General features: G+C 37.9%; 1 protein-coding gene across 2 annotated transcripts in view; it reads left to right on the top strand.

Moving 5' to 3' along the window:
* The window catches only part of LOC307147159 (protocadherin-15-like), a 214,432-nt gene that overhangs the window by 133,934 nt on the left and 63,742 nt on the right, over window positions 1-16,756 (top strand). For both annotated transcript variants that reach the window (XM_079851679.1, XM_079851680.1), the window contains 3 exons: window positions 989-1,294; window positions 2,519-2,746; window positions 10,740-10,856. In XM_079851679.1, coding sequence (XP_079707805.1) covers window positions 989-1,294; window positions 2,519-2,746; window positions 10,740-10,856 — 651 coding nt within the window. The remainder of the gene's footprint in view (window positions 1-988; window positions 1,295-2,518; window positions 2,747-10,739; window positions 10,857-16,756) is intronic.

The raw sequence follows: 16,756 nt of genomic DNA, 5'->3' as shown, positions 1-16,756 counted from the left end.
GGGAGTCACAAATCTTGCTGTTGTTTTTGTTGATTGTCTCATCACCCCGCTGATGAAGCAGGTGTCTCTAGGGGTGTGTGTGGTTCGTTGACTCTGCGTGGTGACGTGTTGAAATTATAAATTAAGGTTATATTTTCACAGCCATATGGACAGGTTATTTCTCTCTGTGTGTGGCAGGAATCCCACAGTCAATGAGAAATCTATGGCAATTTTGGTAACGCTTTACTGCAAAGATCAATAAATAATAATGTTGGGTATCATTTATCATGAACAAAGCAATGAATATTTGCATTTGATATTGATCTAATATTCTATTGTTCATTACTAATTCATGTTTATTTGTAATATTAACCGTTACTTCATAATATCATTTATTTAACAATTTTTTCATAATTTTAACTATTGTTAATTTATTTAACATGAAATTTTAACGTGTACTAGTAGTAATATAATGGAACGCTGTAAACCTATTGTTCATTGTTAGTCAATGATACCTAATGCATTTGTCAATTTTACCAAATTTAACATAAAGTGTATCCAAAATTTATATAGTAGAAAAATAGTTTCAAAAGATTGCGGTCAGTAAGATTTAAAATAATACAAAGCCATATCCAGAAAAGTTAAGACATTTTGTAAAATGCTAAAAAAGAAAGAAAAAGAAAAATCAAGAATCTGTGATTTGTAAATTATCTTTAAAATTAATTTAACTGACAAAAATACAAAGAAAATATTTTCAAAGTTTTCACTGACCAATTTTGATTTTGATGGCTCCAACACACCCTAAAAAGTGCCTATATAAAGATTCCTAAAAGAAAGAATCTTAATCCAGTAATCATGAATGACTGAAAGAGTAAAAATATAAATGTCACATATGATTGTGATGTCCAGGTATCCACATTATTATTATTTTTTTATTTTTTTTGGTGTAGTTATGTCTTCTTTTAGATATGGTAAATGTGTATATGTGTGTGTGTGTTTCCACATCCAGGCCACTGATCTGGACCTGGGCATTAACGGGCAGGTCCGTTACCGTCTGGTCAGTCACACAGATCTCTTCAGGATCAGCACAGACGGCAGCATCTTCACAGCTGTGCCTCTGGACCGTGAGGAGAGGGCTCAGTATGATTTGGTTGTGGAGGCTTCGGATGGGGCCAAAGACCCTCGCCGGACCACCATTGCACTCTCCATCAAAGTGCTGGACATGGATGACAACAGCCCAGTCTTCTCCCAGCCTGCCTATCACGTCACACTGCCAGAAAACAGCCCAATGGGCATGGTCATCCTCAATATCAGTGTAAGTTATACACAGGCAAACACACACACACACACACACACACACACCGCACATGCATATTCAACACATCAAACACGGCCAGATCAAAAACATGACTGTGAAATTAAAGAAATTAGCCTCTTGAAAACATTTCTTTGCTAATGTTATGTCTTAACTTGACAAGTCAGACATGTTTTACATTTGTAAAGGTGTTCTTGGCTTGAAGTTAATTTATTTAATAGAAACATATAGAAACATCCAAAGGCCTGTGTCCTCTGGTATGTTGTTCAGTTTGATGTGATAGTGAATGTGTGATTTCCTGCTGCTCTGTGCCTTGCTGCCAGTTCTAATTTACTCATTGCTTCAGGGTCACTACAGGATTCTGATTTTAATCATTATTGTAACCCGGTCATTTGGTTTATTCAGAAAAAGTATAAGGGCCCTATTTTAACGATCTAAGCGCATGGTCCAAAGCGCACAGCGCAAGTGCACTTAGGGCGTGTCCGAATCCACTTTTGCTAGTTTAACGACGGGAAAAAATTGTCTAAAAGGGTCGTCCCTATTCTCATAATGAGTAATGGGTGTGTTTTGGGATGTACGTACATTAAACCAATTAGAATCTCATCTCCCATTCCCTTTAAGTGCCAGTTGCGCTCGCGCCATGGCAGATTCGCTATACATGACGGAATTTGATAGTGGAAAGACCAAACGCGTCTCCAGAGCGCAAACGGAACTGCTCGTGCGCGAGGTAAAAGTGTGCAAGCAGACCATCTATGAGATTCCACCATATTTTTATGTACACAATAATAATCTTTTACATTGTAATCCTTTTATTTTAAATATTTGGCATGTTTGTGTGCTGATGTGCGTCCCTGTGTGTTTAATAAGCAGATTGTGTACGCGCGTTGTGGACCCGCCTATAGGCGCACATTACTAACGCGCTCATTAAATAACAAAAAAAAAGAGTCTATATCTGTTGCCTCAAAATAGCAACGAGCCAACAATGTGCCAGAACACACCTTGTTTTCAGACCAGCAGCCCATGGGTGCAAATGCATTTGCTATTTAAACAACGTGGCGCAGGACGTGAAAATGATAACTGCGTCGGACTGAAACTAGCAAAAAACACTTGCGTCACACTTGGTGCTGCATTGCACCAGGTGTAAGATAAGGCCCAATGAGTTTAATTAATGCTGAGAGTAGAATTACTCAATCGTGTTTTGATCCTAATGATTGTCTCACGCAGGCACTGGACCCCGATCTGGATGCAAACGTCACATACCGTATCAGGACCAAGGAGGCCAGAGAGCTGTTTGCAGTGAACCCCCTCACTGGAGAGCTGATGGTGCTTCACTCACTTGATTTCGAGAAACTCTCACCTAATGGGACAACACGCACCTTTGTGGTGGAGGCTGTGGATGGCGGAAGTGGTAAAATGCCCCCGGGGTTGGCCTCTGTTACCATCACTGTATTGGTAAGTCTCAATTATGTCCCTCAAATTCCTGACTAATCTTTAGGGATTAACCATTTAACCATGGGTCATTCTAAACATCCGAGTAAATGGAATCCTGGGTTATCTTGATTCACGTTTCACACTGCTCATGATTTACCCGGGGTTAACAATCTATCCTGGGTATTCATATGCTGACTTTTCACACTGTACATTCCTAAACCCTAGGTTAACGTTCTTATTTGTAAATTTGTGGTGTCAGTGTCATTGATTGCACATGCTCCTATTTAAATATTTCCAACTGTTGTTTATCCTCAATGGACTTTGCGGACTATAAATATCTAAGAATGAAACGGCCTCTTAAAGGTGAAGTATGTAAGATTTGTTTTAATGTTAAAATGCATTCTCTTAACCCAGTTATTTGGTCTTTGACTACTTTGGTATGCCATTCATGGGTTTATCTCCCCCAGAAGTGTAAACACTGAGCCCCATAGGCACAATCTAAACACTGAGAGTGGTCCGTACAGATCTTTACATTTCTTTCCATCTCAACAAATAGTATGAGTTTGGGGCGTGGATACAGTAGCAGGTGGAGCCAGAGGATGTTTAGCTGGTATGGCACCATGACTGATGCATTACATGAGAAAAGACATTCAGCTTCAGTTATTGAATTGCAAGCCAAATTTCTCTGCATTTAGACCTTCAAAGATTAAACAGGTCATGACTATGTCAGAGCAAATGAGGCGTTGCGATGCAGTGCACTACAATGGATGTTCAATACAACAACATCACAGCCAAATGTCCCAGTTCATATTGGTTACTTTGATGTGTCCAGTGTAGACAGCCTCAAATAGTTACAGTGGGTATGTCAAAAAATGTGCCCGGTGCAGATACGTTAGATGGGGATATTATAAGTGAGATGCTTACGTTCACTCTAGACAGTGTTACCCTAATCAAATGCTGAACTGACTTCTGCTGAACAACAACCGAAATGCATAATTTTCCTGTTATCACTGTAAAGTTGCTTTGATACAATCTGTATTGTATAAAGCACTATATCAATAAAGATGACTTGACTCGTGACACATAGCAACACAACTAAAAGTATCCCTAATATGTTAGTCTTTGAGTTGGGGTAGGTCCAATGTGCAAAAGGGGCATTTGCTAAATATGCTGTATTTTTGTAATTCCGCTAAGTGCAACTAGTGTCGCAGAAACTACATACTTAATTTTTAACTCCAAGTGTTGTGTTTTATCATCATTTGGCATTTTCTCTTGAACTGAAACATACCTTTTATACAACGTACAGTGTTTCCGTGACTGTCTCAATCATGTAAATACAAGGCGTACGATTGGCTATTGGTTGCAAAGAAATCTAGGCGTAACATTCTAACACCGCACCGTTTCATACTGTACACGTTTGACACCACAAAAGCAGTGCTAACCCTGCTCTGAAGGGTTTCATAACCCCTCTTCCAAATTACAAGCGTGAAATCCTTTACCCTGTGTTAAAAGTGGGGTTTAGAATGATGACAACCCAGGGTTTAGGGCATTGTGAAAAGCCCTTATCTGTATCCAACCAAACCCCTTTCTGCCAAATGTTCTAACCTGGCAAGCAAGGAGATTCATACTGGTTTAAGCTGGTCTTTTCAGCAGGGGATGTCCTGAAACGTTGCCATCCTGTGATTGCTCTCCATAGCCACTCCTAAGCCCTGTAGACAGTGACAGATAGACCCTGTATTTTGTCTGAAATGGTCATTAGGTCCACAAGATCTCTGTTGTGTAAGTAGCTAATTTGTAAGGTCTCAGAAGATTAAGTTCTACACACGGGATGAATTAGCTCTTGCTGGAAATGCTGCTGTCGGTTTAGTGGGTAGAAGAGGTGGTTGTGGTGGTACAGTATTTTTGTTTATCGGTGCATCCTATATATATATATATATATAATTTTTTGATTTCGTAATCAAAAAAACGTAACATTCTCATTTTCCACTAGATATTTTCCTCTACATCTCATCAGCAATTTCGATTTTGGCACGCTCTGCAACAGCTGACCACTAAGAAGCGAATGTACAGTGACGTGACATAACTGCCAGATTCAAAATGTGCTTTTGTGCTATGGCTGGCGCTGAGCCAAAGATGGACACGCTCAGCGCTTTTCATATATCACAACTATTTAGTGTTTTTAACCACATGTTTATTTTAGGTTTCAGAGAATTAAATACATATAATTTATATCAAAACAATACATTTATAGTTTGCAAAATACACAATAGTTTCTATGGAAGCAGCAATAACAATCCATTCCAATATATATTTGCCGACGTGTTTTATTCATATCAGATACACAGTGTAAGTAACTATAAAGTTTACTCTAATCTTCTCCCAGTTCACTGGCCACTTACTTTCATGTATTTCGGGAGAAACTGAAATAAATCCTTAGATTTAAAAATCTATATAGAGAGAAAGTGCTTTAATAAATCCAACAAGACAGGAATCTCTGAACTGCGACCCAAACAAACATGGCAGCGCCCATCTCCCGTTACAGATCAAGGTAATTTATAAAGGTTTTTAAACGACAAAACAAATCCACTTACACGTATTTGAGAATCAGAATAGAAGATAGTTTTTTGGCTGTGGTGAATCACGTGCCAAGCATGACGCGTCACCATGGAAACATGGGGGGGGAGGGTATCGCGATGCCGGCTCAACATCGTGATGTGTGTCAGCCATCGCGATGGATGATGGCATCGTCTATCGGCCCAACCCTAGTGTGCTTGAACTAGAACACATGAAATATCTGAACTGGCTTGGTTTGTTGAGTGTCACATTGGACTGCATGTTAGAAATATGGCTAAGTGAAAAGAATGGTCCAAAAAGTTAAGAAAAGATATCATCACCCTTCACAAACAAGGAACAGGATACAAAAAGATAGCGAAGGCACTAAATGTTCCTAGAGACACTGTTGGAAGCATAGTTCGCAAGTTCAAAGTTAAAGGAACAGTGGTTACATTACCTGGTTTTACATTACCAGGTTCAGAAAAACCCTCGAGTGACTGCAAAAGACCTGCAGCAGGACAGTTTCAGCTTGCACAGTAAGGCGCGTACTAAACGAATGCGGCTTCCATGCCAGACGTACACCACTACTGACCGAAAAGCGAAAAATCGGCTCCACTTTGCTCAAAATCATATAAATAAGCCACAGAAGGTTTGGGATTCTGTTCTGTGGAGCGATGACACAAAACTGGAACCTTTCGGCCCGATCGATCAGCGGTATGTCTGGAGGAAGAAGAATGAAAAGAACACTCTGCCTACAGTTAAGCATGGTGGGGCTCTGTGATGCTCTGCGGCTGCTTTACATCCTCTGGCACTGGAAACCTGCAACGTGTGGAAGGCAAGATGGATTCATTGAAGGATCAGGAAATCCTAGGAGAAAACGTCATGCCATCAGTGAGTAAGCTGAAGCTTGGCCGTCATTGGACCTTCCAACAGGACAATGATCCCAAGAATACCTCAAATTCCACCAAGGCTTGGTTGCAGAAGAAGTCCTGGATGATTCAACAGTGGCCATCACAGTCACCTGTCTTGAACCCCATAGAAATTATCTGGTGGGTTTTGAAGAAGGCAGTTGCAGCACGAATAGAATACCCAAGAATATTACTGAACTGGAGGCAATTGCTCATGAGGAATGGGCTAAGATTCCTCAGAAACGCTGCCAGAAGCTGGTGTCTGGTTATACATCTCGTTTGCAGCAGGTGTTCTACTAAGTACTGAAGATGCTTGCCATGAAGGGGTTGAACAATTTTGAGACTGCAGAAGTCATTAAAAGTTGCATTTTCAGTTGAATTTGGGGAAACCACTTGAAACATTTGTTGTGTTGAGCTGTTTCAAGTTTGATTTTTTTTTGTCTTAGGACAACTTTTTTGATCCACAAATGTTGACTACTGTAATTAGTTGATTATAATAAAAGCATTGACAGCAAGTTTTGTACCATGAATTTTGTTTTGGATTCTGTGGTGCATTACTTTTTTTCCCAACAAGTTTCAGGGTAGTATTTCAAAGTGCTACATTGGCTTTTTTTTTTTCACAATCTGTTCACACACAGTAAAGGGACTTGACACAATAATAAATATTCTCTCCTAAATTGTCATTTAGCACATTTAGTGAATTTTAGTGAATCGCTTCATTTTGACTTTTCAAATAAATTAAAGTTCACAAAAATGATTCAGCAATTTAAGGTAGTTTTTGAAGAGAAGTGTTTAGTTTAATGCTGTTGTTAATCATTTTACATTTAACTCTGTTATATAAATGGTGTTTTATTTAATTTAATTTTTAGTTTTAGTAGTTGAATTTAGAGTAAAGGATGTCAGTTAAAATACTTAAGATCCTTATGGTTTTTGTTCCAGATGAATTCTGTTCTCATTGCTAAATTTTATAATCTGATAGTTTTTTTTTAATTTCAATGAAGTTAGTTACTTATTGTTAAGAACTTTAGAAAGATAATTAGACTACAATTAAACTACATTATGAGTAGCTTGTAGTTTGTTAACCTACAGTTTCGCAATGTCTTACCCTATTTATATGACTGTTATATTCCCTTTGATGGGGCATTGTTAGACATTTAACCAGTTGTTTAAAATCACATCTGTTTTTTCATGTTTATTTCAGTTAGCAATCCTTTTGCATTTGGATCAGCTTCAAAGATAAAGAGTTTAAGCAAAAGCATTTTCATGCAAGGAAACACACAGCTTATTACGTCCTCTACAGTCTCCCAAGAAGCCCTAATTGTTTCTGTGTTGGACTTATTTATTAATTTTCCTTCTGTGCACGGTGTGGCTAATTGAAAATTAGTTGCTGTGGAAAATGAAAAGCAGAAATGAACGGTGGAAACAAATGTGCTACCTGATGCATGGAGACTCGGGATATCAGAGTGATTATGATGGGATAGAGGCCCCAAGGCACCGTCCTGATGGAGAAAACGGTCCCAGTGCGACTAAGAGCACCACCGTGAACTCACTACACTTTGCAGATTTACTTTAAGGCTTGACAGATTTTATTTTTCATCTGGGAAGAGAGAAGACACACAGAAATGTGTGGGATTGAAAAATAAGAGAAAAAAAAATACCAATTTCACTCCAAAGTACTTTCCTCAAGACCTTTTATTTTGGGGATGTGAGCAATTGCAAAGTTTTATTAGTCGGGACTCAAGACTCAAGGGCATCCTTGAATAAGCGCATTCTCACAGAAAGGACGAAGGGTGGGGGGATTGACAGGGGAGGGAGGTGTAATTTGGATACCTGAACCCACCTGGCCTCTCCTTGGACTCGGAGATGGGTGATCTATTGAGTGTATTAGGTCGCATCGCGTCTCTTGCATCTCCCGGAATCACCTGTCATCAGCATTCATGGGAGCCGACTGCACTTTCTCTTTGCTGTATCTTTCACGTATATAACTTTGTGGGAAAAAGTTAATGCCCTCTGCAAAGTAAGCACCACTATTTCAAAGTTCAAAGAGTTTTAAACCTTGAACCAAACAGTTAAACAACATTACAAATATTGAATTTAAGAATAATGAGAAAAAAAAAAAAACATTTCAAATTGGAGGGAAAATGCATGCCGACTGCCTACATATTTCCTCTAAAATCTCTGTGATAGTAGCAATCTTTTTCTGTCATATTTCTAATAACTGTCGATCAGAAATCAATGAATAAATTAATTAATAAATTATAATTACACTGTATTATAATATAACACATCATATCTATATTAAACATAACATTTTAGTATATTAAACAATAATGTTGTTCCAGAAGCTTTAAATACCTTTAGTGAGATTGTAGATCTTATCAGTATTGCTTTGTCCTCTCATGCAACAATTCATTCGGATTTAATTTTGAGCTTATTTTTCCCATAATTTCCATACACTGCGCTGCACCGGTTGCCACTGAGGCTAAATTCGGAAGCGTTTTTGCAAAGAGTCCATTGTATAAAAGTGATTGTATGATATAAAACTATCCACTTAGAGTACATAAAAAACAAAAAAACAATACAAACTACACTCACCTAAAGGATTATTAGTAACACCTGTTCAATTTCTCATTAATGCAATTATCTAATCAACCAATCACATGGCAGTTGCTTCAATGCATTTAGGGGTGTGGTCCTGGTCAAGACAATCTCCTGAACTCCAAACTGAATGTCAGAATGGGAAAGAAAGGTGATTTAAGCAATTTTGAGCGTGGCATGGTTGTTGGTGCCAGACGGGCCGGTCTGAGTATTTCACAATCTGCTCAGTTACTGGGATTTTCACGCACACCCATTTCTAGGGTTTACAAAGAATGGTGTGAAAAGGGAAAAACATCCAGTATGCGGCAGTCCTGTGGGCGAAAATGCCTTGTTGATGCTAGAGGTCAGAGGAGAATGGGCCGACTGATTCAAGCTGATAGAAGAGCAACTTTGACTGAAATAACCACTCGTTACAACCGAGGTATGCAGCAAAGCATTTGTGAAGCCACAACACGCACAACCTTGAGGCGGATGGGCTACAACAGCAGAAGACCCCACCGGGTACCCCTCATCTCCACTACAAATAGGAAAAAGAGGCTACAATTTGCACAAGCTCACCAAAATTGGACAGTTGAAGACTGGAAAAATGTTGCCTGGTCTGATGAGTCTCGATTTCTGTTGAGACATTCAGATGGTAGAGTCAGAATTTGGCGTAAACATAAATGAGAACATGGATCCATCATGCCTTGTTACCACTGTGCAGGCTGGTGGTGGTGGTGTAATGGTGTGGAAGATGTTTTCTTGGCACACTTTAGGCCCCTTAGTGCCAATTGGGCATCGTTTAAATGCCACGGCCTACCTGAGCATTGTTTCTGACCATGTCCATCCCTTTATGACCACCATGTACCCATCCTCTGATCGCTACTTCCAGCAGGATAATGCACCATGTCACAAAGCTCGAATCATTTCAAATTGGTTTCTTGAACATGACAATGAGTTCACTGTACTAAAATGGCCCCCACAGTCACCAGATCTCAACCCAATAGAGCATCTTTGGGATGTGGTGGAACGGGAGCTTCGTGCCCTGGATGTGCATCCCACAAATCTCCATCAACTGCAAGATGCTATCCTATCAATATGGGCCAACATTTCTAAAGAATGCTTTCAGCACCTTGTTGAATCAATGCCACGTAGAATTAAGGCAGTTCTGAAGGCGAAAGGGGGTCAAACACAGTATTAGTATGGTGTTCCTAATAATCCTTTAGGTGAGTGTATATACACTGCCGTTCAAAGTTTTGGGATTGGTAAGATTTTTAATGTTTTTAAACCCGGTCCCAAACTTTTGAAGCAGTGTGTATATATAGTGTGAAATATTTAAATGGTCACAAATATATCAGTGACTTTAGTGTTGTAAGACATTTTTAATATTTATGGGAGTAGACAGTTGTTACTGAGCTTTTTTTTTTTTTTTTTTTTTGCAGTGATTGTCATTTCTAGAACAGTGAATTCTCTGATTGGTGGATATCTGTTTAGAATTATGGGTAATGTAGTTCTTCACTGGAAGTTGAAATCACATTAAGAAGCACTGTTACAAACTTCTGAGGGCATGGTATGTGTTATAGGTAAAAAGGAATTTCTATATGGAGAAAAGGAATAGAGTTTTTCACTCCCAAACCCTACTGTTGCACTATATTTACACCCCTTTTCAGCTTTGCCTCTTTATCCTCTCTAGTAACCTTTTCATCTGCCTTTTGCAGTCTCTCAGCGGCTATAATTATGTCTCACCCAACTTTTCCCCAAAAAAGTCCCTAGGCACATAGCACTGTGACACATCCTTAATGCACTGCATGATCTACTATTGAATAAATGCCATTTTTGCTTAGTGTTTTAGTGTTCGGGGCTAGCTAATGGGGCCTGAGCTAGCGCACAGTGTGACAATTGCAAAAGAGTAAAGGCAGGCGAAGAGAGCAGGAATCGAGGCACTAATCGGAGTTTGATATTCTGTGTCTGGACAGGACATGAACGACTTCCCGCCAGTGTTCAGTCAAATGCTGTACCGGGGAATGGTGGCACCCAACGCAATCAAGGGGACCGTAGTGACCACTGTGCATGCCGAGGACCTGGACCCACCGGTGAGTTGGCTTGATTGTGTGTGTTCCTTCATCACTAAGGTATTTCATTTTTTTTCAAATTGTGAATGAAGATATATCGAGTGTAGCATCAAGTCTCCCATGATTAAGCTTGAGTGTCATTAACAGTCTTTATTGGTCACTGCCTGAAGTGATTGTGAATCGGTCTGACTGTGGTGTGCAATGAGCGAATGTTTGCTATGTGACATGACTTCAAAGGGTTAAGCACAATAAAACAAAGATAAGAGGAGAAAAAAACATCAGAAAAAGATTCAAAGCTGTGTGTGTGTGTGTGTGTGTGTGTGTGTGTGTGTGTGTGTGTGTGTGTGTGTGTGTGTGTGTGTGTTTAACTGAAGAGGCAGCCACACCAGCCCGAACTGTGAATAACAGCCTGTCACGTCTCCAGCATAAAGCCCCAGACTCTACGCTCCACAGTCACAACCACAAACAAACACTACCAGCGTCACACAACAGCTTATACTTATATTTTTTGTTTTTCTACTAGGTTTTTTTTTTTTTTTTTTTTTTTTGCTGTGATTTGCTTTTTGTTTTGTTTTGTTTTGTTTTGTTTTGTTTTGTTTTGTTTTGTTTTGGTTTGGTTTGTTTTGGTTTGTTTTTTGTTTTGTTTTTCTACTAGTTTTTTTTTTTTTTTTGGCTGTGATTTGCTTTTTGTTTTGTTTTGCTTTTCTACTAGTTTTTGTTGTTGCGGTTGTTCTGTTCTGTTTTGCTGTGATTTGCTTTTTGTTTTGTTTGTTTTTTAATGAGAATGACTTTTTGAATTGCTATATTTAATTACTATATCAAATTACTGATAAGTTGTAGATTATAAATGTGTCATTCCTATGTTATTTAGCTGTTAATTTAATTTAAGAAACAGTACAAAATGTAAAAATCATCTTAAAAGGCTTTTTTTTTTTTCTCTCTAAAAAACTAGTGGCTGGATTTGCCGGATTTTACAAGGTTCATGTCATGTAGTCTCTGAATATATATTCAAGAGTTTTGTTTCGGTAAATTTGAATCAACTATACAAGATTTATTTTACAAAGTATAATGTGACAATTTCTTAGTCTTATAGGGATCTGGCGAACCAGAAACCATCAGTAGTGTTTTATACTGCAGCTGATGACATGCTAGCATTATTTTCAGGGTAAATTCAATTTAGCTTCCCGTTCTCCAGATTTACTCACCCCTAAACGTCACATATATGTTATACATCCCTTCCTGTCGAACTGGGCAGCACACACTGATAGTATTGGGAGATAAAATTAATGATCATATAATATAATAATAAATATACTGCTTGTTTTCATTTATATTAATAACTTTGTCACTGTCCTGCAAATCCCACTTAGCAAGTACACAAACAACCTTTCTTCTATTTGTTGTCAATTTGGCTTTACTCTTTCCCTTTCTCGTGCTCTTTCATGCTTTCTGTTTTCTTACTTTTTCAATCCAAATGCATATTCTTGTGGAGGTCTGCAGATGAAATGGTTCTCTATGCCCTCACCTTGTTAGAAACCTCAACCTTAAAAATATCAATTGTGCTTCTCTATTCAGCCCATAACTCAGTGCACATGCCAAGACTGGTCAGGGCCAAAGCAGGCCAACAGTCCCAGCTGTGGCTGGAAATTGAATTTAACCTGACAGTCATGCTTGCATGTCATCAGTTGCAGTATAAAACACTGCTTGGGATTTCTAGTTCAACACATCCCTATAAGAATAAGCAATTGTCCCATTGCTGATATACTGTAGGTTAATGGAGAGATTTCTGTTTTCATTGGTGAACTGTAAACTACTGTTGCTTGCTAAGCTGCAGTCTGCTTATAATTACATAGGGAAGTTGCGCTTCAAGCTGCAGACAAAGAAAAATGGTTAAATTGAAGCTACATATTGATGCTAATAGATATTGCATTTAACTATTTGTATTTTTTATTTTATAAATAAAAATATGTATTGATATATATAAAAAAAAAAAATCTGACAAACACAATATGGATATTAATTAAAATAATAGCATCAAACTGGAACAACTAACTGCACTTGATCAAATTGAAAAGCTGAAGCTAATCATTGATTGAAATTAAAAAATGAACACATAAAATAGAGCAGGAACAGCATAACAATACCAATCCAGTTCATTGAAACCATCAAGATTAATGTTGTCAGCTATTTCTAAATTTAGACCATGTCCTGTTTTTGTTTAGATACGTTTTATTCAACTATGTCTGGGCATTTTAGTCTAGTTTTAGTCAATGAAAACTTATCTTTTTCTTATCGTATCTACATTATCGTCATGCTGCGTGATGGTTAAATCGATAATCGTGATTAGTTTGCTCAAAATTATAATCACAATAATTGTTGTCATTTGATAAATACATTTTTACATTTAATCAGAATGATTGCACTTTCACCTATAAGTGCATTTATGTTTTTGCATTTAAGTGCATTATGCATTTATTTATGCATTACCCATTTATGTTTTTTCTAATAAAACAACAGCAACAAAGACTGCATTGTTACACAGAGGTTGCATAAAAGCCCTTATTCCGGAACCACAATCGCAAACAATATAGTTAAGATCCATGTTTGGATTATTACTGTTGTTTTGAGCACAGACTTGCTGTATGACACTTTCATTTGAGTAGAATATCCCAGTGGAGATCACTGAACTTTCTTTTCAGACTAAAATCGTGTCAGATCATCATTTTTTCCCACAGTGTAGAGAGAGCACACATGTTTGCCAGATATATATACAACTAAAAAAACTTGCCATAAAATATATCCTTTTAAGAGAAAAGCTCTGATTGGGGGATTTCAAATCTTGACATCTAGCAACCACAAACCTGAAAGCTGTAATATTTTGTCTCCGACAAAAACAATGAGAGAGATTTTGGTAAAGTTTTTATTTTGTAACTACAATTTAGTCGCTTTTTTCGTCAACGAAACGTGTCATTGATTGATGAAAAAACGTAGATCTTACAGTGTGAAATGGCTTACAGCGAGGATCATGTTCGTACAGTCTGACAAGCAACAATCATAAAGGACTGTTATAAATCGTACAGTGTGTTCCTGGCTTTAGTCAATGATGAACTTTTTTCGTCATACTGTAGATTTCGTTAAATTAACACTAATCCAAATGATTCGGTACAGAAAAGGTTTTTTTTTCTTTTTTGTGCATAGCTGCTTGAGAGCAACGACATTGCTCTTATATATATATATATATATATATATATATATATATATATATATATATATATATATATATATATATATATATATATATAATGTGACATTAAAACACAGATGTTGCATTTACTGCTGTCACACTACTGAAAAAAAAAATGAAGTTAGGTTAGTAGCATTGCTGCTTCTGTTAACTACTTAACACTGGGACTACATGAGTGATTTGAACAAATAATTATGTGAGCATACATCTGTTGTGGCACTAAACCGAAATTGAATTTCTGACTCCGACGTCAACTTGAGCGATACACAAGGACTTTATTAGTGAGCGTTCTGATAAATGGCACTGTACAAAATGTCAGCTCATTTCATTTACAGGAGCAATGTAAATATGTGTAAGCGACACTGTTTATCTGTCTTTGAAACTGAGGGATACTTATCTTCTTCACTGTATCTGATCATGCAGAAAGCTGTTATCATTCATAAGAGCTGGAGCATTTTGTTGCAAATGGTGGTTGTTGAATGTCAGTTATCTATTTTTTTTTTTGCATGAGTCAGAGTCTAGAAACTACAACCTCTCAGTTCCTGCCATAAATGACATTTCAATGGGTCAATTTTGGCAGGAAAGCAGTGCTAAGGAATACAGGGCTCGGTTTTGAATCTCTTTTCACTTGTAATAGGTTTTATCTTTAGAATATTCTTTGCTTTTTGCAAGTAGTCATTTGAGCTGCAACTTCTGGTATTCAACCCTCTTGAGTTGTTGCAGACCATTTTAACCTGCTTTTGACTATAGCGCAGATTGAATGCAACTTAATGTACACTCTTAAATATAAAGGTTCCAAGTGGGTGTTTTCGCATCAATGCCATAAATGAACCGTTTTCTGTTGCCCAAAGAACCTTTCAGTCAACAGTTCTTAAAATAACCACTTTGTCCCCCTTTAGTGTGAAGAACATTCTAGAAATCTTAAGAACCCTTTTCCACTATAAAGAACCTTTTTGTGGAATGGAAAGTTTCCATGAATGTTAAAGGTTCTTCGTGGGACCATCAATGCCAATAAAGAAACTTAAGTTTTAAGAGTGTGCACTTTTCAGTATGAGACTTTATGACATGATTCACAGATTGTCACCTTGTCTTATGCACTTTCTGACCAATGAATTTCACTGATTTTCCCAAGACTTTTCAATTACTTTTCCATTAGTTTGTGATGAGGATTCTATAATAATCCCTAAAACAAGCCAAGAAATACTTTAGAACAAAGAATGACTGGAAACACTAATGTTGACTACAAATTTCAACAAAAATTTCCACAATTAGTTTATTCAAGAGTTTTCCAGGCCTGTAAATCACATTTATGACAATGAAATAGCAACTCAAAAGTCACAATTCACTGTTTGTTACTGAGAGTGTTCTGATGTTACTTTGAATCAGAAAGTGTTCTTGTCCCTCTTTAAACTGTCTTAGTTTTTTTTTTTTTTTTTTTTTTCTGTAATTGGAGGCTTAGGCTACCCGTGATTACTCGTTACGCATCCAGAAATGTTGATATCATTAAAAAGTTGAATTTCTTAATGAGGGCAGGGTAATGACAGTCTACTGGGCTTTCTGTATCAAGAGTTCAATTAGTATTCTAATTTACCATCTTGCCTAATAATGTTTTCGATGTGCTGCGCAATTAACAAAATCCTATAAACAGCTTGTGTGGTAATCATTCACTGAAGTGGTATGAAGTAATGCATCCAAGATTGAAAGACATTTCCCCATTAACATGACTGATTTGTTCTAGTCATGTGTTGTTGTGGACCATTTTAATTGTGAGCCTCTTCATTAGCCTCGGGGAATATGTACTGCTCAGTCGTGTTTGTGTTTGTCACTGTTGTGATAGTGTGAGCCTGGATTTGTACCTGTGTTAGGGCTACATTGGTCCAGATACAGGTATATGTGTGCGCCCCTTGTCCCTGAGGTCTTCTGTTGCAGACGGTGATTGAGTTAGTTCCAGGGGCCCTGGAGCCCTAGCAATCAGCTCAAGTTGTAAAGGCAGAAGAGGCCCGGGGCCCTTGAGCCCTATTGGTCAGCTCAAACTGAATATTCTGAGAGGCTCAGGAGCCTTAGTGACTGCTTGCACTACATACACAAAAGGACCCATTGCCCCAGAATCCATAGCAATCAGCTCGCACGGTATACATTCAGGGTCCCCGGAGCCCTAGTGGTCAGCTTATGCTGTAAAGGCTTGCACTATATATTTTAGGTGCCTGAGGGACCCTAATGGTTACCCTGCAGTTTATGAGCCAAAGGCACTGGTTCAGTTTTCTCGGGCTGTGCACCCAGAGGCTTTGGAGGCCTCTGGCCAGTCTGAGGCACTATAGTACTGACCCTATCCATAATTTAACCCTATAGTTTGTTTCCTCAAAAAAAAAAAAAAAAGAAAAAAAAAAATCATATAGCATCTCAGGGACTTTCATTGAGTTATAATTTGGCATACTGTATTTGACCTCATGTGAAGCACCTTGTTATCCTCTTGCACATTAAGCAATTAACAATAGCACTATCAATATTTTACATGGTGATCTTTGAGTGAGCAAATGTTTTAAAGCTAATTTGACAGCATATTACTTCCCAGCCTGTTAAAACACGGCTGATAGAGCCTTTTGCAGATATTCAGGCAGAAATCATCACATCCAAAGCAGTGCTTCTCCCGTAAATTACTTCAATCTTGTTCTTGGAT

This window comes from Squalius cephalus (assembly GCF_949319135.1).
Source record: "Squalius cephalus genome assembly, chromosome: 19".
Classification (NCBI taxonomy): Eukaryota; Metazoa; Chordata; class Actinopteri; order Cypriniformes; family Leuciscidae; genus Squalius; species Squalius cephalus.
This window is presented reverse-complemented; position numbering and strand designations above follow the sequence as displayed.